The following is a 21,525-nucleotide window of genomic DNA, read 5'->3' as shown; positions in this document are numbered from 1 at the left end:
GAGCAATTTCTAAGTCACAGAATGACAAACATACACTCTTTCACTGTAGTTCTATATGACAGTGAAGTCTGGCCGAGCAACTACTAACCAAAATGTGCAGTAACGGAAACAAAATAAACCGAAACTTTAACCCACCCGCCGGCAGCCGATGCGGCAGAATTTGTCACTCTGACAATCTACAGAGTCTGTGCACCCTGTTACAAGGAAATATTGTAATAAAAATTTACGTAACACTAACTGCTCCAGAGTGTGGCGCACTGCCACGTCGCCTGCCGAAACAGACTCCCTTCTCAGTACTCGGTACAAGCACAGTGGCGGCACACTCGGGTCGCAGGTCCTTCCCCGGCGCGTCGCTAGCCCGGCCGCAGCCAGAGCACACTACACGAAGCAGCTGCAGTCGTGTCTGTGGCGACGCGTCCGGGTCTGCCGTGCACCCGGGCAGCGGTCTAGCGCTTGCGGCGGCAGAAGCGCTTGTGCTCCTTCTGCCAGTGCAGCTGCTGACAGTCGATGCTGCAGTACGCCGTGTTCCAGCAGCAGTGGTAGATGGCCTCGCTCTCGCAATTGTAGCACTGAAACAGGAGTGCGGGGCTCGGTAAACGCACGTGTCCACTGAAGTTTCGTGTAATTTAGTTATTTACATTTTCCACTTGACAAGGGGGCATTACAGACTAGGGATGAGAAAAACCGACTGACCGATGAGTATTTTACTTCAGAATAACTGCAATCTTTTGGTATTTGCTTGCTCTCTTCTACTAGAAATACGCTACTGGCCATTAAAATTGCTACACCAAGAAGAAATGCAGGTGATAAAAGGGTATTCATTGAACAAATATATTATACTAGAACTGACATGTGACTACATTTTCACGCAATTTGGGTGCATAGATCCTGAGAAATCAGTATCCAGAACAACCACCTCTGGCCATAATAACGGCCTCGATATGCCTGGGCATCGAGTCACACAGAGCTCGGATGGCTTGTACAGGTACAGCTGCCCGTGCAGCTTCAACACGATACCACAGTTCATCGAGAGTAGTGACTGGCGTATTGTGACGAGCCAGTTGCTCGGCCACCATTCACCAGACGTTGTCAATTGGTGAGAGGTCTGGAGAATGTACTGGCTAGGGCAGCGATCAGACATTTTCTGTATCCAGAAAGGCCCGTACAGGACCTGCAACATGCAGTCGTGCATTATCCTGCGAAATGTAGGGTTTCGCAGGGATCGAATGAAGGGTAGAGCCACAGGTCATAACACATCTGAATGTAACGTCCACTGTTCAAAGTGCCGTCAATGTCAACAAGAGGTGACAGAGACGTGTAACCGATGGCACCCCATACCATCACGCCGGGTATACGCCATTATGGCGATGACGAATACGTGCTTCCAATGTGCGTTCACCACGATGTCGCCAAACACGCATGCGGCCATCGTGATGCTGTAAACAGAACCTGGATTCATTTGAAAAAATGACATTTTGCCATTCGTGCACCCAGGTTCGTCGTCGAGTACACCATTGCAGTACACCATTGCAGTACACCATTGCCTGTCATCTCGACTGCTAGTGATACGAGGCTGTCGGGATCCAGCACAGCCCTCCTGAACCCACAGATTCCATATTCTGCTAACAGTCACTGGATTTCGACCAACGCGAGCAGCAATGTTGCGATACGATAAACCACAATCACGATAGGCTACAATTTGACCTTTATCAAAGTCGGAAACGTGATGGTACGCATTTCTCCTCCTTACATGAGGCATCACAATAACGTTTCACCAGGCAACGCCGGTCAACTGCTGTTTGTGTACGAGAAATCGGTTGGAAACTATCCTCATTTCAGCACGTTGTAGGTGTCACCACTGGCGTCAACCTTGTGTGAATGCTCTGAAAAGCTACTCATTTGCATATCACAGCATCTTCTTCCTGTCAGTTAAATTTCGTGTCTGTAACACGTCATCTTCGTGGTGTAGCAATTTTAATGGCCAGTAGTGTTTTTCTTAACTGATGATGGGTATAAAAGCTATGTATCAGTTTGCTCATAACAGTGGCACAAATTTTTTTTAAGAAAAAAATTTTCTAAGGATAAGTTTGGTAGGGCACCTTGTGAGTTCTGAAAGATAGATATCATCTTTGCATGATAGTGAAAGGAGTCAACCTACAGGTCAACACATTACAGAATGAGTATTTACGAACAGATTGGACAATAAATATTTGCCGTTTGGTTCATTCATTCATTACTGAAATCTTAACTATTATAATGTAATTGTAGCTGGTAAATGCTATTTTGGCCACTATCTAAACTGTTCATTGGAATATTTTAATAGAGCATTTTTGGTTTTTGTCAGCAAAAAGTCAGTTTATTCAAATTCACATTAAAAAGTAAAAATGCATACATATTTGACTAAAAAACAGCTGTTTCATTTGAAATAGTTAAAGGAAAATGAACACTACAATTTTTACACAAAAACTTATTATTTGTCTGCCACTTCGATGAAATAATAAGAAGAGGATGTTGTGGCACGAGTAATAAATTGAAAACTCAACGAACAATTCATAGTTTATGATAAAAACAGAAATTAGTTCATATGCTGCTGTGTCTGTATAATATACCTTCACCTGCTTGTAGCCCCCAGAAACAACTTAATATGAAAAATAGATTTCTCCAACCTTAGTTTTGACGCTTTAATGCACTATTTGCACCAAGTAGTGGTACAATCCTCAATTACAACTGATTTTTAACAGAGATTTAAAAAATTTGAATAATTAGTAGAATAGTGGTAAACTTTTTTGTAGTATTCGAACTCTCCATACTTTTTCATGAAAAACAGCAAATGACAGATGGACCAAGTCTTTTTTAATCTATTTTATTTGATTTATGATTCTATGTATCATGAAATGTATAATGAATGCCAAAGCCTGAGAGGGTCATAGAATTTTTCAGTCTTTGTGCAATGTCTACATTTATTGTTCAAAAGTAATAATAGAACTGAAAAACAAAATGTCAGTTATTTTAGAGACTGTGACAGTTAGGTTAAACTGGAGATGAAAATAACTGGTTTAACTGAAAACCAGTTATTCCACTGAAAACCACCATCCCTATTACAAATGCCCCTCTTAAGGCCTCTGTAAATGATCAACTCATTTGTAAAATTTAACCTCACTTTTGAAGCAATGCACTCTACATATCGCACCATGAAATATTTTGACACTAGTGAGCATTGTATGAAGTGCAATGCAGGGCATAAACTTTAAACTTTGAAATCTGCTCTAGTTGCCAGATGTCTCAAAGTTACATATATTAGATTGGCAAGCAACTAGCTATTATTTAATAAACACATGCATAAAAAGGTCAAACTTGTTTGTCAAATTGGTCAGCAATCAAAATATCCCTCAATATTTAAAAATACAGCTGATGTTCGGCAAACATCTCAAACAGAACGGCAACTCTCAAATAATTTGACAAACACAAAGTCTGACAAACTGTCTGATCTTCTACAGACGCCTCCAGATCCTCTTCGTACTTTAAGCATTTGAAGGTAAATGCATAGACACCACCTCCCTAACACAGAAAGAAAAGTTTTGGAGCGCTGTTAAGTATGATGCATTTTGAGCTTTTTAACAGGGCCCCAATGGCTGAATGTGTGGTTTTGTAACGGCAAAGTCGATGGTTTGACACTCAGCATTAACAATTAACAACAAATTCCTTTTAATTTTTTTTTAATTTTACATTAATTTTCAAATGAGAATGTTTACAGACAAATATTGAATCATAATTATGAATAAAAACAGCATGTTTTTACTTTCAATTGGTAACTGCATAAAAATATGAATAATGAAACAGAAAACAAAATCTTTTTCTAGTTATAGAGGTTTAACAGTATTATTAATATATAAACGTTTTTCCTTTAACAATGAGGCATTTTCGTATCAAAATGTAATTTATTTTCATTTAATCTCTTGCCACTGATATTCAAATTCTGTAAGTACAAAGAAAAACAGACAAAATAACAAAAAACGTCTATTGCTGTGATGTGGAGCAAATTAGTTTTACAAATATAGGACACTTTCTCAGTGGAAAACATGACAATATGCTCTCCACATACCTGATTGAAGTTACCAACACCCCCCCCCCCCTCCAACACACACACACACACACACACACACACACACACACACACACACACACACAGTGGACGAAATACTGGAGCATTCTCACCAATGTGCTCCCTATCTCTAAGAAATTACAGGTGAAATGGGTGAAATGACTTAATAGTAATGAGATTGTTTGGCTTCACTGTTTCAGGTTTTTTAAAAATAGCAGAATTTAAATTGTTTTAATCTCATATTTTGAACAATATAAAGAGAATGAAAGTAAGAGTAGTTTATTCATTTTACTTGCTGCATTTCCTATACTTTTCTGTATTTCACACTTTTTTGGGGGTCAGTCTGCTGAAAAGTGTAGAAAGGGAATTTTACAGTAAATTGTCGAAGCCAAACTAACTCGAGTATGATACTTTGGTGCTCTGAAGAGAATGCACAAATAGATCCTAGACAGACCCACGAGATTGTGATGGAGGTCACGAAGGGAGAGGTTTCGGCTGATTTCTTACCGTACAGCCGGCGCCGTCGGTGTTCGACCGAGACGAGTACCCTGAGAGAAAATAGACATCTGTACGAAGGCAACATTAAGTGCTTCCGCTCAAAGCGACGAACAACCAAACTGTGACTACGTCTGAGGCAGCACGTGCTGCAGCAAAGCATAATTTTGTCAGCCGCATCACGAGCCAGACATCAGTCCAGACGGAAGCAAACAGACTGGGGCAGGGGCGACTGTACTCTGGACTTTTACGGCCTCTAATTAGCCTACGAGGCCAAAACAAGAGCAGTCACCAAACGTGTCGGCGACCCGGCACCAGGGACTACCTGCCGTGGAGAAGGAGCCAATCGTGTCTTCTGCCGAGATAGGTTTCACATTCTGCCCCAGTTCCAATTGTCTGAAAACTGTAGTCACCGTATTCCTACACCTCCACGGGGAAGAAAACAGAAGCTGTTCCAACTTTTGTGTATTTTTAACAGTTACCACAATTTTGAGCAAGCTGCCAACTTTTGAACGATGACTGCATACCAAAATCAAATTTTGGATTCAGTTCCTCAGTACTTCTGTCATCTGTTTATTGGTCTCCTGAACATTATAATTTATATTACAAAGTTAATTTGCAACTGACATTTAAGGAATCTCTAAATAAAAATAATGACTGTAATATAAATTCGGCTGTATGCTGGTAATTACAGAAGAACCCAGGATTTCTTAAGTATATGAAAAGATTATTAATTATTGAGTCGTGTCCTGTTTGTGTCAGAGCATATGTTTCCTAACTAGAGGTAAGAAATGAGGTCTCTAAACTCATTTTAAACCCGATCCTCTGACATCACCTTCAAACACACAGTCTCCGTACACACTAGCACTCAGATTGTCAGTCTCCGTAGCTGTCTGTTTTAACTGAAGACCCATCACTCGAATCTGCTCTCGTGTGAGTGAGTGAGAGAGAGAGAGAGAGAGAGAGAGAGAGAGAGGTGCTTGCTCATCTACCGGTATACAGGTATCTGATCTATATACCATACCATATGACTTATCTTTGAAGCTAGATTAAGCCCCCCCACCCCTCCCCCCGTCCACATCATTTCCCCCTCTGGCAATAATATGCCATTCAAATTCGCCGTCATTCTGAGCAGTGGTTCTCTTTCCACAGGGTTTTGAAACTGGAACTTCAATTATGGACACCCTGTAAGTTTATGTATTTGGGGGGGGGGGGGGGGGTCGAAGAGGGCTGTAAATTTAGTAATCAAGAATATAACCATTACGACTGCATCGGACGAACTTTGTTCGTTCTCCATCTAAAGTGCGGACTATAGCATCAAGCTGTTTCCAGACATCAGGCATTCCTGTGATGGAGCAAACCTGCAATTGAATGCACCGGATCCCTTAATTTTCATCTCGTATCCTCCACAATCTCTCAATACACAGCCCCATCAGAGGCCACCCAATCCTGACAGTCTATCTTTTCACCTCATCACGGCAGTGAACTATGGCACGCTTTAGTAAGATGGAAAGAATTGGTGAGCACGAAGCGACCGCAACGGTGCCGCTCTCACACTCGCCACACTTGCAGAACTACGGCGGGAAGGACGGAAGGCGGCACAGTGCCGACGTACGCGACCCTCGACACCGGGGAGGGAGTGCCGCTGGGACTCACCCACTGCTTGCGCTTCACCTCGGACACCTGCTGCTTGTGGCGCGCCTCCAGCGCGCGCAGCTCCTCGGCGTGCTTCTCCTCCAGCTGCCGCACGGCGCGCTGTCGCTCCAGTTCCAGCTCCGCCCTCACCTGCGAGGTCAAACTCTCAATATTTACTGACAGACACAAAACAACATTTACTCGTAATATACGAAGTGTGATCAGAAAGTAATGGGAATTTTTTATTTTTTCAGACATTATATATTCAATTTTCAATTTTTTAAAATTTTTTTATCTTCTCGAAACACACATTCGGTGCACATTTGCATTTTCAGCTGTTTCGAATATTTAATTTTCTGTCTATAGTCGAAAAGGTCGTACGTGTTTTTGAAAGCTCGGTGAATTTTTTCTTTCGTAAAAGACGGATCGAAGAATTTCCATTACATTTTGCTCGAAAAGTGGAATAAACGTTCCACAGAGGGTCGAGAAGTCGTCTAAGATAACGACCGCACTAGACGTCCTACCCCTCCAGTTACCGACAACAGCGCGGAAGAAGTACAGAAAATGGTTGTGGAAAATTGCCGAATCACCGTCAGAGAGATTGCTGACGATGACAGCACATCCTTCGGCCCATTCTGAGTAATTTTTCAGATGTGTTGGACACAAAACATGCACTGTTTGTTCCGAAATCTGTCGAATTTCAACCAAAAATGGCGTCACATTGATATCATGCAGGAACTGCTGAATGAAGTCGACGACAATCCAGAACTTCCAAAAAAGGTTATAACAGGTGACGAATACTGATATATAGGTATGTTGTCAAAACCGAAGCCCAATCGTCCCAATGGAAACTGCCTGGGGAGGGAGAGAGAGAGAGAGAGAGAGAGAGAGAGAGAGAGAGAGAGAGAGAGAGAATAATAATCGACAAGTTCAATCATATGTCAATATTATTCTCACCGTTTTCTTCCATTACAATGGGATAGCTCATCGTGAATTCCTGCCTTATGGTCATATGGTCAGTAAGGAATACTACGTAGAAGTTATGCATTTATGAATCATTTGTGTGCAGCAACCTGAAGAAAACGACCAGATTTGTGGCACAACCACTCGTGGGAATTGCATCACGATAATGCTCCTGCTCACACCTCAACGCTTGCTCACGATTTTTTGGAAGAAAACAAAACAGTTATGTTGCCTCGGCCACTGTCTTCGCCGGACACTGCCCCCTGCGACTACTTTCTATTCCTGAGGCTGAAGAGAAACGTGAAGGGACATTGTTTTGCCACCAATGATGAAATACAAACAGAATACCAAATGAGCTGAATACCACAACAAAAAGTAAATTCTAGAACTGCTTCCAAGTTTGGAAAAACGGGCTGCTGCAAGTGTGTGATATCTGAGGGGAATTGCTTTGAAGGAGAAAAAGTAGAAGAAGATGATGATGATGATGACGAATAAATAAGGATTCTTTAAAAAAATGAAAATTCCCATTACTTTTTGTTCACACATCATACAACATGGGCCAGTAAAACATCATGTACTCACATGTATCAATATAAAATGCAAATATAAACTGATTTTTTTTTTTTTTTTTTGTAATAATGAAATTGTAACTAACACAGAAGTGAAATAATGTGGTGGTGGTGGTGGTGGTGGTGGTGGTGGTGGTGGTGGGGTGGGGTGTTAAATCTGGATTTCCCAACTAAAAATACACTTTTCCCTGAGTGACAATAACACACCTTTTTCCATGTTAAGTGAAAATATAAATTCCCTTAAAGCTGTAAAATTTCCCAATCCTTTGAATGTTTACAGTTTTATACACCAGTGTAGAATTTCGCGGCACTACTGGAAACGAAATACGCCAAAAAACAGTGCATTTTGGAAAGATCTCTGATGTGCATCAACATGTGCTCACATCATGTGATCTTGCCAGCCAATAACAGTAGATATTCAGAGCATACGACATGTGATGTAGCCAGCCTGTAGTGACATCACAGTTTAGCAGCACGAACACACAAATAGGAAAAGTTAATACTTTAAATTAATATACACACTGTAGAGGTGCAAGAAAAGCTAAGCTTTCACATGTAACATTTATCTTTTTTGGTGTGTGTTAACCTTTCAGATAGAACAAACATGAATGTGCCACTAAAATTTCAAATAATGCCGTAAGTGACTGGTGTTCCAAGTCCCAAATTTTTCTATGTAGTTGGCCCTCCAAGTGTTACTTTTAAGTTTTGAGTGAGTCAAACAATCCAAGATTTAAGAAATTCACTGCAAGTTCTCACAAATAACATAATTCGTCTTGCATAAAAGTAAATTTACTTTGAAAGTAAAGCTTCTCAAACCCCCATTTGTAATATTTTCCCGTGGCCTGCTAGAGATGTAAACAGTTGTGACATCACACTCGATAAAAGCAATTTGTTGTTACGAAATACTGCATAGTCTTCATCCTAAAGCCTTTCGCACATTTTGTCATCAGCAGATGCTTGTGTGTGCGTTGTGTTTTGTTGTTGTAAATGGTACATTTTCTTTGCAACTCAAGTTTAATTTGGGTGTCACTCTCTCGTTCATGTTTTATTGCCACAGCATTATTCTGCAGTAGCGGGATGAAGTAAAATTCTTTGTTAAGAGTATCAGTTCTTACACATCAAAATTACAAAAATATAAAGCAAAACTAAAACAATGAAAAATTCCCTGAATTTTTCCCAGATGAAAAAATTTCCACATTTTTCATGGATATTCGGGAGGATATAAACCCTGCAAAAAAGAGAATATGAGAACACAAAAAAAAAAAAAAAAAAAAAAAAAAAAAAAAAAAAAAAAAAAAAAAAAAAGGTAAGGAATAAAACAATTGTTACATTCCATCCTGGATTTTCCACATTTAACAAAGGAATAAAACTAGACAAGGACTATTATGTAAAAACTGGCCAAGTGCAAGTTGGAAAGTTCAGTACAAACTATTATAAATACAGATAGGTTATTTATACCATAGCTATGACTTTTGACTTTTATCGATATTGATAGTGGCTAGATATCAGTCTTAGGAATCTAAGAATTTATCAAAATCTCTACAGTAATTTCTCACATTAGCCCGGACATACAAAAAGAAGTGAGCATGGGACTTCAGTTTATACACACAGAAAGAGAGAAGCTTTAATAAAATATGTTTTACTTACTTTCTAAAACACGACTACAACTTACATTTTATGTTTCACTGCAGTAAAATTTTTCTTTTATGCGTTAGATGGGTGGATGATGCCATTGTAAGTACTAATGGCAAAAGAAACTTTTATGTGATATTATGACAAGTTACCCAATTTGCGATTTTTTTTTCTTTGTTTATACTGTGAAAACTTGCTGCTTGTCAAATTTCATGATTCTAGTCCAATGGGAGATGAATGCGTTCGTATGTAACGAAATATGTGACACAAATGACTGTCTCTTTTGACTGCATTGACTTAGAGGTTTACATCTGCTGCAGTGCGAAGTGACCTGATATGACTACCCATTCCTGTGAAAAACAATTTTTGACAGTTGGATGGACAGACATAGGGGTAGAACGATGGACGGAGATTGAAGTTACCGTATAAGGGTGCTGTTTTCACCGATTGTGGTACAGAATCCTAACAACATTATTGTGTGCTGATAACTAGATCATAATAGCCACTTCAGAAGAAGAATTACAAAACAATATTTTTAAACTAAACCAAACTGGTCAAAATTATAATTTCAAAATGTCTTTAGAATAACAAAAATAATGGCATTCTAAGGAAAAAACAGGAGCGATCAACAAGAGTGACAGAAAACAAAATAATCGATCAAGGTAAGTTATCCTAACTACATGGGCTATGACATTTCTTTCAATTACAATAAAGAATAAAGCTGCAAAAATTACAGGATCCCTGTGGAACAATAAAAAGAACATCAAACAAAGACAACTAAAGAAACACAATTGAAATTCCATAAACACTAGATGTCCCATCGCTACTTTATCAACCTGAGGCTCGCCTTGTGAACAAGGAAGACATAAATTTATCAGTGAGATGAGAAACAAACTTCCTTGATTAAATAATGTAAAACAGAAGACAGATTAGAAAACAAAGGTATTAGAAATGGTCTGCAATAACAGAAACAAATTACAAGCTGACAATGGAACACGATTCTATTATTATTATTATTATTATTATTTCTTTCTTTTCTCAGACATTATGTCTGGTCAAAAATGGAAAGTGACGCGGACCTTGATCAAGCGTCACTTCCTTTTAACTGTACGGTATATGTTACATTGCATTTAGGAACTTTCGGGTGATTGAACATTTATCAATAATTACTGATTTCTGTAGTTGTATCTATAAGTTTGCATATAGCTGTATTGCATTGATGTACTGGTGGATATTGTGTGGTATGACTCCTGTAGTTGATAATATAATTGGTATAATGTCAACTTTATCCTGATGCCATATGTCCTTGACTTCCTCAGCCAGTTGGATGTATTTTTCAATTTTTTCTCCTGTTTTCTTCTGTATATTTGTCGTATTGGGTATGGATATTTCGATTAGTTGTGTTAATTTCTTGTTTTTATTGGTGAGTATGATGTCAGGTTTGTTATGTGGTGTTGTTTTATCTGTTATAATGGTTCTGTTCCAGTATAATTTGTATTCATCATTCTCCAGTACATTTTGTGGTGCATACTTGTATGTGGGAACGTGTTGTTTTAGAAGTTTATGTTGTAAGGCAAGCTGTTGATGTATTATTTTTGCTACATTGTCATGTCTTCTGGGGTATTCTGTATCTGCTAGTATTGTACATCCACTTGTGATGTGATCTACTGTTTCTATTTGTTGTTTGCAAAGTCTGCATTTATCTGTTGTGGTATTGGGATCTCTAATAATACGCTTGCTGTAATATCTGGTGTTTATTGTTTGATCCTGTATTGCAATCACGAATCCATCCATCTCACTGTATATATTGCCTTTTCTTAGCCATGTGTTGGATGCGTCTTGATCGATGTGTGGCTGTGTCAGATGATACGGGTGCTTGCCGTGTAGTGTTTTCTTTTTCCAATTTACTTTCTTCATATCTGTTGATGTTATGTGATCTAGAGGGCTGTAGAAGTGGTTATGAAATTGCAGTGGTGTAGCCGATGTATTTATATGAGTGATTGCTTTGTGTATTTTGCTAGTTTCTGCTCGTTCTAGAAAGAATTTTGTTAAATTGTCTACCTGTCCATAATGTAGGTTTTTTATGTCGATAAATCCCCTTTGTCCTTCCTTTCGGGTTAATGTGAATCTTTCTGTTGCTGAATGTATGTGATGTATTCTATATTTGTGGCATTGTGATCGTGTAAGTGTATTGAGTGCTTCTAGATCTGTGTTACTCCATTTCACTACTCCAAATGAGTAGGTCAATATTGGTATAGCATAAGTATTTATAGCTTTTGTCTTATTTCTTGCTGTCTATTCTGTTTTCAGTATTTTTGTTAGTCTTTGTCTATATTTTTCTTTTAGTTCTTCTTTAATATATGTATTATCTATTCCTATTTTTTGTCTGTATCCTAGATATTTATAGGCATCTGTTTTTTCCATCGCTTCTATGCAGTCGCTGTGGTTATCCAATATGTAATCTTCTTGTTTAGTGTGTTTGCCCTTGACTATGCTATTTTTCTTACATTTGTCTGTTCCAAAAGCCATATTTATATCATTGCTGAATACTTCTGTTATCTTTAGTAATTGGTTGAGTTGTTGATTTGTTGCTGCCAGTAGTTTTAGATCATCCATGTATAGCAAATGTGTGATTTTGTGTTGGTATGTTCCAATAATATTGTATCCATAATTTGCATTATTTAGCATGTTGGATAGTGGGTTCAGAGCAAGGCAGAACCAGAAAGGACTTAATGAGTCTCCTTGGTATATTCCACACTTAATCTGTATTGGCTGTGATGTGATATTATTTGAATTTGTTTGGATATTAAGTGTGGTTTTCCAATTTTTCATTACTATATTTAGGAACTGTATCAATTTAGGATCTACTTTGTATATTTCCAATTTTTGTAGTAACCATGAGTGGGGTACACTATCAAAAGCTTTTCAGTAATCAATATATGCGTAGTGTAGCGACCTTTGTTTAGTTTTAGCTTGATATGTCACCTCTGCATCTATAATCAGTTGCTCTTTACATCCTCGTGCTCCTTTGCAACAGCCTTTTTGTTCTTCATTTATAATTTTGTTCCGTGTTGTATGTCTCATTAATTTCTGTGTAATGACTGAAGTTAATATTTTGTATATTGTTGGTAGGTGTGTTATGGGGCAATATTTTGCTGGGTTTGCTCTGTCTGCTTAATCTTTAGGTTTCATATAAGTTATTCCATGTGTAATTGTATCAGGGAATGTGTATGGGTCTGCAATGTAACTGTTAAATAATTTAGTTAGATGTGAATGTGTTGCGGTGAACTTCTTTAGCCAGAAATTTGCTATTTTATCATTTCCAGGGGCTTTCCAATTGTGAGTAGAATTAATTGCTTGGGTGACTTCATGTTGCAAAATTATCACTTCAGGCATCCGCGGTATCATTTTGTATGTGTCTGTTTCTGCCTGTATCCACCGTGGATGCCTGTTATGTTGTACTGGGTTTGACCATATGTTGCTCCAAAAGTGTTCCATGTCTGTTATGTTTGGTGGATTGTCTATTTTAATGTGTGTGTCATCTATTGTCTGGTAAAATTTCGTTTGGTTTGTGTTGAATGTTTGGTTTTGTTTCCTTCTATTTTCATTTTTTTTGTATCCTCTAAGTCGTTTGTCCAATGCTTGTAATTTCTGCTTCTTTTCATCTAATTGCTCTATCGCTTCTTGTTGTGAGATTTTACCTAACCTTTTTCGTTTTTTATCTGACATTTCATTTCTTATAAATTGTGTTAGCTGTCCGATGTCTTTTCTCAGTTTTTCTATTCTGATCTGTAGCCTGTGTTGCCATGCTGGTTTTGTGGGTTTCTTCTGTGTGTTGGTTGGTTCTGATCTCTGCCTAGTGTGTATATTTAGTGTAGTGAGTGCTCCTATATAAACCAGTAGTTTTAACTCTTCCATAGTTGTGTTTTCATTTATTTTGTTGTGTATGATTGTGTTGATAGTTTTTATTGTTGTTTTGACTTGTGGGTTATTTGGCGGTCTATGCAAGAATGGTCTAATGTCTGTATGTGTGTCTTTGTATTCTATATATGTCAGCTGAAATTTCTCTTCTATATCTAACATGTGTGTCACTTCGTGTTCTATTTGTGCTTGTTCTGTTATCCTCTGATTGTTTAATTGATGCGTGTTGGTCTTTGTTTGTTTGCTCTGGTATGTTTATTATTATTATTATTTCTTTCTATTCTCAGACGTTATGTCTGGTCAAAAATGGACAGTGACGCGGACCTTGATCAAGCATCACTTCCTTTTAACTGTACGGTATATGTTATATTGCATTTAGGAACTTTCGGGTCATCGAACATGTATCAATAATTACAGATTTTTGTAGTTGTATATATATATGTTTGGATGTAGCTTTATTACATTGATGTACTGGTGGATATTGTGAGGTATGACTCCTGTAGTTGATAGTATAATTGGTATAATGTCAACTTTATCCTGATGCCACATGTCCTTGACTTCCTCAGCCAGTTGGATGTATTTTTCAATTTTTTATCCTGTTTTCTTCTGTATATTTGTTGTGTTGGGTATGGATATTTCAATTAGTTGTGTTAATTTCTTGTTTTTATTGGTGAGTGTGATGTCAGGTTTGTTATGTGGTGTTGTTTTATCTGTTATAATCGTTCTGTTCCAGTATAATTTTTATTCATCATTCTCCAGTACATTTTGTGGTGTGTACTTGTATGTGGGAACGTGTTGTTTTATTAGTTTATGTTTTATGGCAAGTTGTTGATGTATTATTTTTGCTACATTGTCATGTCTTCTGGGGTATTCTGTATCTGCTAGTATTGTACATCCACTTGTGATGTGATCTACTGTCTCTATTTGTTGTTTGCAAAGTCTGCATTTATCTGTTGTGGTATTGGGATCTTTAATAATATGCTTGCTGTAATATCTGGTGTTTATTGTTTATCCTGTATTGCAATCATGAATCCTTCCGTCTCACTGTATATATTGCCTTTTCTTAGCCATGTGTTGGATGCGTCTTGATCTATGTGTGGCTGTGTTAGATGATACGGGTGCTTGCCATGTAGTGTTTTCATTTTCCAATTTACTTTCTTTGTATCTGTTGATGTTATGTGATCTAAAGGGTTGTACAAGTGGTTATGAAGTTGCAATGGTGTAGCTGATGTATTTATATGTGTGATTGCTTTGTGTATTTTGCTAGTTTCTGCTCGTTCTAGAAAGAATTTTCTTAAATTGTCTACCTGTCCATAATGTAGGTTTTTTATATCTATAAATCCCCTACCACCTTCCTTTCTGCTTAATGTGAATCTTTCTGTTGCTGAATGTATGTGATGTATTCTATATTTGTGGCATTGTGATCGTGTAAGTGTATTGAGTGCTTCTAGGTCTGTGTCACTCTATTTCACTACTCCAAATGAGTAGGTCAATACTGGTATAGCATAAGTATTTATAGCTTTTGTCTTGTTTCTTGCTGTCAATTCTGTTTTCAGTATTTTTGTTAGTCTTTGTCTATATCAAGGGCGGGCACGAATCCCGCACGTGTGCGGTGCACTTGCACGTGTGCAGTTAACAGGTGTTGTGCGTGCACACAGGGGCAAGCTGGCCACCCGCTTCTCTCCACTCCCCACCATACCGTCTCTCCGCTACTTCCTCTGTAATGCGTTTTGTTTCCTGGCCTGTTTTATTGAATGAAGGAATAAGGTTAGTAGGAGTGCTTGAAAGAAATCGTGGTTTGAAAGAGTACCTATTAACCTACGATACGTTTTATTTAATTATCACAGGTGGAGTTGACAATACATTTAATGTCTGGAACAAAATTTCTACATACAGACAAACGCAAACAGTTACGTAAATTTTCATTATTGATGTTTGCTCTTAACCGAGACTTATTAATTTTCATAACAGAAAAAGTCTCTCACAAACGTATATCGAGCCAAACAGTGACATTATCTTCGCGGCTTCACGATGGAGATGAGGAAACTCTTGCTGTGGAAAGTCGTGATAAAAATCTATTACACGTCTTACTAAAAGGAACTTGTCTCTCAGACGAGAAATATGCTGTAGAATCTACAGTGCAGATCTATTAATTCCATTTGCAAACTGCGATGAATATCATCTACAGAAACAGCAAATTGTCTAGAGAACTATTCAAAACCTTGGGATAAGTGTGATATATCCCCAAATCGCTTGAGAAATTCCTCTTTTATTGCACTAAGTACGGGAACATATTGAAATTTATTATAATTGCGTTCAATACTAAACTTCCGTTGACCAGTGAGGATACTGCCACATATTAAACATTTCGAATTTTCACGTTTTTGCACAAAGAAAAAATGATTCTCCCATTCCTTTTTAAAAGATAGCTAATCACCACTTCTCCGTTTCTTTGATTCACTCTGCATTTTCCTGTTCTTGAAATACAACGTTCACTATGTAGTGGTCGCTTCGCTTCAACGCCCGCAGCTTAGCCTGGTACTGCACTGCCACAACCTGCCGGCTGTCGCCACAGCCCCAGTCGACGACTGCACGCGAGCAGCACACGTGCAGCGCTGTGTGCTCATGAGCCGCGTGTAACGTTTGCCCGCCCCTGGTCTATATTTTTCTTTTAGTTCTTCTTTAATATTTGTATTATCTATTCCTATTTTTTGTCTGTATCCTAGACATTTATAGGCATCTGTTTTTTCCATCGCTTCTATGCAGTCGCTGTGGTTATCCAATATGTAATCTTCTTGTTTAGTGTGTTTTCCCTTGACTATGTTATTTTTCTTACATTTGTCTGTTCCAAAAGCCATATTTATATCATTGCTGAATACTTCTGTTATCTTTAGTAATTGGTTGAGTTGTTGATTTGTTGCTGCCAGTAGTTTTAGATCATCCATGTATAGCAAATGTGTGATTTTGTGAGGGTATGTTCCAGTAATATTGTATCCATAATTTGTATTATTTAGCATGTTGGATAGTGTGTTCAGAGCAAGACAGAACCAGAAAGGACTTAATGAGTCTCCTTGGTAAATTCCACGCTTAATCTGTATTGTCTGTGATGTGATATTATCTGAATTTGTTTGGATATTAAGTGTGGTTTTCCAGTTTTTCATTACTATGTTTAGAAACTGTATCAATTTAGGATCTACTTTGTATATTTCCAATATCTGTAGTAACCATGAGTGGGGTACACTATCAAAGGCTTTTTGGTAATCAATGTATGCATAGTGTAGGGACCTTTGTTTAGTTTTAGCTTGATATGTCACCTCTGCATCTATTATCAGTTGCTCTTTACATCCTCGTGCTCCTTTGTAGCAGCCTTTTTGTTCTTCATTTATAATTTTGTTCCGTGTTGTATGTGTCATTAATTTCTGTGTAATGACTGAAGTTAATATTTTGTAGATTGTTGGTAGGCATGTTATGGGGCGATATTTAGCTGGGTTTGCTGTGTCTGCTTGATCTTTAGGTTTCAGATAGGTTATTCCATGGGCAAGTGTATCAGGGAATGTGTATGGGTCTGCAATGTAACTGTTAAATAATTTAGTTAGATGTGAATGTGTTGAGGTGAACTTCTTTAGCCAGTAATTTGCTATTTTATCATTTCCAGGGGCTTTCCAATTGTGTTTAGAATTAATTGCTCGGGTGACTTCAAGTTGCAAAATTATCACTTCAGGCATTTGTGGTATCATCTTGTATGTGTCTGTTTCTGCTTGTATCCACCGTGCATGCCTGTTATGTTGTACCGGGTTTGACCATATGTTGCTCCAGAAGTGTTCCATGTCTGTTATGTTTGGTGGATTGTCTATTTTAATGTGTGTGTTATCTATTGTTTGGTAAAATCTCTTTTGGTTTGTGTTGAATGTTTGGTTTTGTTTCCTTCTATTTTCACTTTTTTTGTATCTTCTAAGTCGTTTGGCCAATGCTTGTAATTTCTGCTTTTTTTCATCTAATTGCTCTATTGCTTCTTGTTGTGAGATTTTACCTAACCTTTTTCGTTTTTTGCCTGATATTTCCATTTCTTATAAATTGTGTTAGCTGTCCGATGTCTGTTCTCAGTTTTTCTATTCTGATCTGTAGCCTGTGTTGCCATGCTGGTTTTGTGGGTTTCTTCTGTGTGTTGGTTTGTTCTGATCTCTGCCTAGTGTGTATATTTAGTGTAGTGAGTGCTCCTATATAAACCAGTAGTTGTAACTCTTCCATAGTTGTATTTTCATTTATTTTGTTGTGTATGATTGTGTTGATAATTTTTATTGTTGTTTCGACTTGTGGGTTATTTGGCGGTCTATGCAAGAATGGTCTAATGTCTGTATTTGTGTCTTTGTATTCTATATATGTCAGCTGAAATTTCTCTTCTATATCTAACACGTGTGTCTCTTCGTGTTCTATTTGTGCTTGTTCTGGTGGCTGTCTTAAGATTTCGTTTTCCTCTGAGTGTTTAATTGATGCGTGTTGGTCTTTGTTTGTTTGCTCTGGGATGGTTGAGTCCATTACTGTATTTTCTTCTTCTTCTGATGGCACATTATTTTGTTCCAGTATTTGTTGTACTTGTTGTTTGATGTTTTCTAATTGTGACTGGGGTATCCTGTTATTTTTTATTATTACACGGATCTGATCAGCTAGTCGTTGTTCTGTTAAAAATTTTAATTCCGGGTATCTGGTAATAAATGTTGTGTATACTTGTGATCTGTATCCAGTTGTGTTGGTTCCTAGGTTTGTCGCTTGGTAATAACAGAACATGAGGTGTCGATTAACTTCATCTGACCATCTCATCCTCTGTCTTTGTTTTCCTTCTAGGGTGGTTGCAGGAAGCATATCCTGCAAAACACCTCTATTTGGATTTAAATCATTTTCCAGTTGGCTAGCAGTGTCGTTACCATTGTGGGCGGGCATAGGGTTCAAGCATCGTCCCTGACCATGACGGCGCTTGTCCGAGGCTTCTTTATTTCTGTCCTGAACCAAGTAATCACACTAAAAGGGGGGGTTAGCCCTATTAGTGGTTTGTTCTTTTCGTCGCCTTTTACGACTGGCAGAACATACCGGAGGCCTATTCTTTTCCCGGGCCTCCACGGGGTTTATTATTATTAACTACTGAAACATATACAAAACACGGAAAAAATGTGGAATATGAAAGAAGCAGTACTGTTTATGTCTTTGGCGGAAGTACTTTGATGTAAAGTAAAAAGTTTTGGCAATAATAATAGTATGGCTAGCTTGTCCCTGTCATATGATTGTGATTAGCAGCAAAAATAATTAATAGAATGTGGAAAACTGAAACAAATAGCCTGTGACATTTCCATTTATTTGTGTGCACAGATGTACACCAAACCCTGAAATAGTTTTTGCAAGTTGGATTAAAGCACTAGGGAAACTGTGCAAACAACAAGTGCTAATTAACAACCATATAAGCAAAAGATAATTTTTCATAAACGTCAAATTAACTTAAAAGTCAAGGAAAATTTAATGTTTCTCTCTTACTTTCTTCCTTCAGGTATTGAGAAAATATGATGCAAACAAAATAACAGAAGATACTTGTGAGGTTTGATGGCCAATCACAATTTCTGTAAATAGTAATTTTACATTACATAAAGTAAGTGGGAGGTTAGAACGGGCACACACTCATCACTGAAAACACAAAAGAGAGCATTCAGTCAGCTAAACAGACAAGCTGGAGAGAAGCCTGCTCACTTTATGTGCATGGGAATACACTCATACACATTCTAAAATAGCAGGAATGAAATACAGAGAGCAAAAGCTTATCTACGACTTGTACAGGATCTGCTGCAGTTGTAAGAGCCGAATGACACAAGAGTGATGCAATCATTACAACTGGACTGGACTGAGAAAGTGTTTTAGTTATCCTCAATGTTGTGCACTCTGTACACTGGGGAACCTGTGAAGGAAACGAAGGAGAAATAAAAACTTTGAGAGTTGGAAATGACTCTGTAATTCTGTCAGAGATGATGAAAGACTTAGAACAGTAGTTGACTGGAATGGATAATGCCTTGAAAGATGTTATAAGTTGGATATCAATAAAAGTAGGTTTTTTTTTAAGGGTAACTGTGTGCTGCAGAAATAAGTCAGGAGATCCAGAGATTAGGAAAACAAAGTAACTGATGATGGTTGAAGTAAAGAGGATGTAGGATGGGTGCATTTGAAAAGAAAGAGGTATTTTTAACATATAAAATTAAGTGTTAGGAGATCTTTTCTGGAAGTGTCTAGGATTGTCCCTTAAGAATAAGTAAAATATGAAAAATAAGCGGTTCAGACAAGAAGAGCACAGAAGCTTTTGAAATGCAATGCTACATAAGAATACTGAAGATTACCATATTTACTCGAATCTAAGCTTCACTTGAATCTAAGCCGCGCCTGAAAAATGAGACTCGAAATTCAAGGGGAGAGAAAAGTTTTAGGCCGCACCTCCAAATCGAAACAAAGTTGGTCCATTGTAATATGAGACAATTTACATCGAATGAATGACGATACAGCTACAGTAGTTTGGTTCGAGTTGTAACGTTAGCAGTTGAGCTTTACCAGGTAGCCACTGCTACGCATCAGGCGCTCCGTCCGTATTTATATGGGTACCCTTCCTCTGGTTTGAATTGATTGTTTATTTTCCTTGGATCTGATAAGTGCCGTTCTCTTTGTTATAGGTGTTTACGTCACTCTAAGCTGAAAATGCATTACTGTACTGTGTCATGCGTTGTTTGTTGCATTCTGATAGTGCGTGTCTACAGCCTGTCGCTGCTCGCGGCATGGCTTGCTTTTGTGCGCTTACAATTAAAAAAAAACAACAACAGAGAGAGAGAGAGAGAGAGAGAGAGAGAGAGAGAGAGAGAGAGAGAGAGAGAGAGAGAGAGAGAGAGAGAGAGAGAGAGAGGGGGGGGGGGGGGGGGGGGAATCGTCTCATTAGCAAAACAATGGCAAGAGACTTCTTTTGTTGTTACTTACACTGCTGCTTTCTTTGATAATGATCAACAAGAACCAAATAATAGACTGCGTATGATAGAACATGTTCTGAATGAGATTTTAGCGAAAATTTTTCTCCGTTTGAAAATCTTTGCAGACGCCTTTTTAGTACATTACACATTCAGCACAGAAATTAGAGTCACCTTAGATTTAAAAATCTAGTCAATTGCCGTGCTTCATTTCTGACTGTCTCACTATTAGGCATAAAAATAATACGAATATAAACATGACACGATATGTATATTCTTCTGCGTTTGCTGTTGTCTCACTCCAGTTTCGTAGTTTATTACGCGGACAGGATTTAAATGAGATAGCAGCAAACACGAAAGAATACGTGGAAAAATGTTTATATTCATACTATTCTTATGGTGAAGAGAATAGGCCTACTGCATGTGATACACAATTCATAAAAGTTCCTATTAGCAATCATCTCTTCTCACAGGTAGGAAAAAATTCAGAATGTCGAGTTCGCCATACTGACAAACATCCCGAACAGTCTTGCCAGTCGGATTTTCATAGTTGAAATGCTGCTACATTCGAAGACGAACAATACAGAATTTGTATTTACTTCGTTGGATAATGTATGAAAATGCAGTGGTCGAAACTCGGGGCGGAGAAAAAAGCTCGTTTTCCACCTTTTTTAAAAAAGGTTTATTTACTGACGCAGAGGTTTTGGCGCCAGTATTTATTTTTGTGCCTGCAAAGCATGCTTGTGTACCGCTACATATATTCGACGGCAGAAGTTAGTTGTGGCGGCACCTACTATTATTTTTCAGAACTTCCGTTTACTTTGCACTCGATTCTAAGCCGCAGGTGGTTTTTTGGGTTACAAAAACCGGAAAAAATTGCGACTTAGATTCGAGTAAATACAGTATATAGCCAGATTGTATAGCTGATAAGGTGCTACATTAATTATTAAACGTAATTTCTGGTATAACTACACTAAAAGAAGGGATCAGTTGATGCAACACATATTGAGACATAAAAGAACCATCAGTTTCGTACGGGAGAGGGGTGATGGAAGGGGGGGGGGGGGGGGGTGTAAAAACAGTAAAGGAAGATAAAGGCTTGACTATAGCAAGCAGTTCAAATGAATGTAGGTCCCAACAGTTACACATCAACAAAAGTTTTGATTCTACGTTTTATTTCAATATCCATGGCATGGAAAACAAAAATTTGCTTTGAAGCATGTGT

The 21,525-nt window shown here is 38.0% G+C and overlaps 1 protein-coding gene across 1 annotated transcript in view; it reads right to left on the bottom strand.

The window, feature by feature from the left end:
- Nucleotides 1–431: 431 nt before the first annotated feature.
- LOC126108926 (zinc finger MYND domain-containing protein 11) overlaps nt 432–21,525 on the bottom strand; it is a 217,231-nt gene continuing 196,137 nt past the window's right edge. Inside the window, exons 14-15 of the mRNA XM_049914296.1 lie at nt 6,254–6,382; nt 432–569 (exon numbers count right to left, since the gene is read on the bottom strand). Of these exons, the coding sequence (XP_049770253.1) occupies nt 447–569; nt 6,254–6,382 (252 nt within the window). The 3' untranslated portion in view covers nt 432–446. The remainder of the gene's footprint in view (nt 570–6,253; nt 6,383–21,525) is intronic.

This window comes from Schistocerca cancellata, chromosome 11 (assembly GCF_023864275.1).
Source record: "Schistocerca cancellata isolate TAMUIC-IGC-003103 chromosome 11, iqSchCanc2.1, whole genome shotgun sequence".
NCBI classification, from domain to species: Eukaryota; Metazoa; Arthropoda; class Insecta; order Orthoptera; family Acrididae; genus Schistocerca; species Schistocerca cancellata.
The sequence above is the reverse complement of the archived record's forward strand: the minus strand, read 5'-3'. Positions and strand labels throughout refer to the sequence as shown.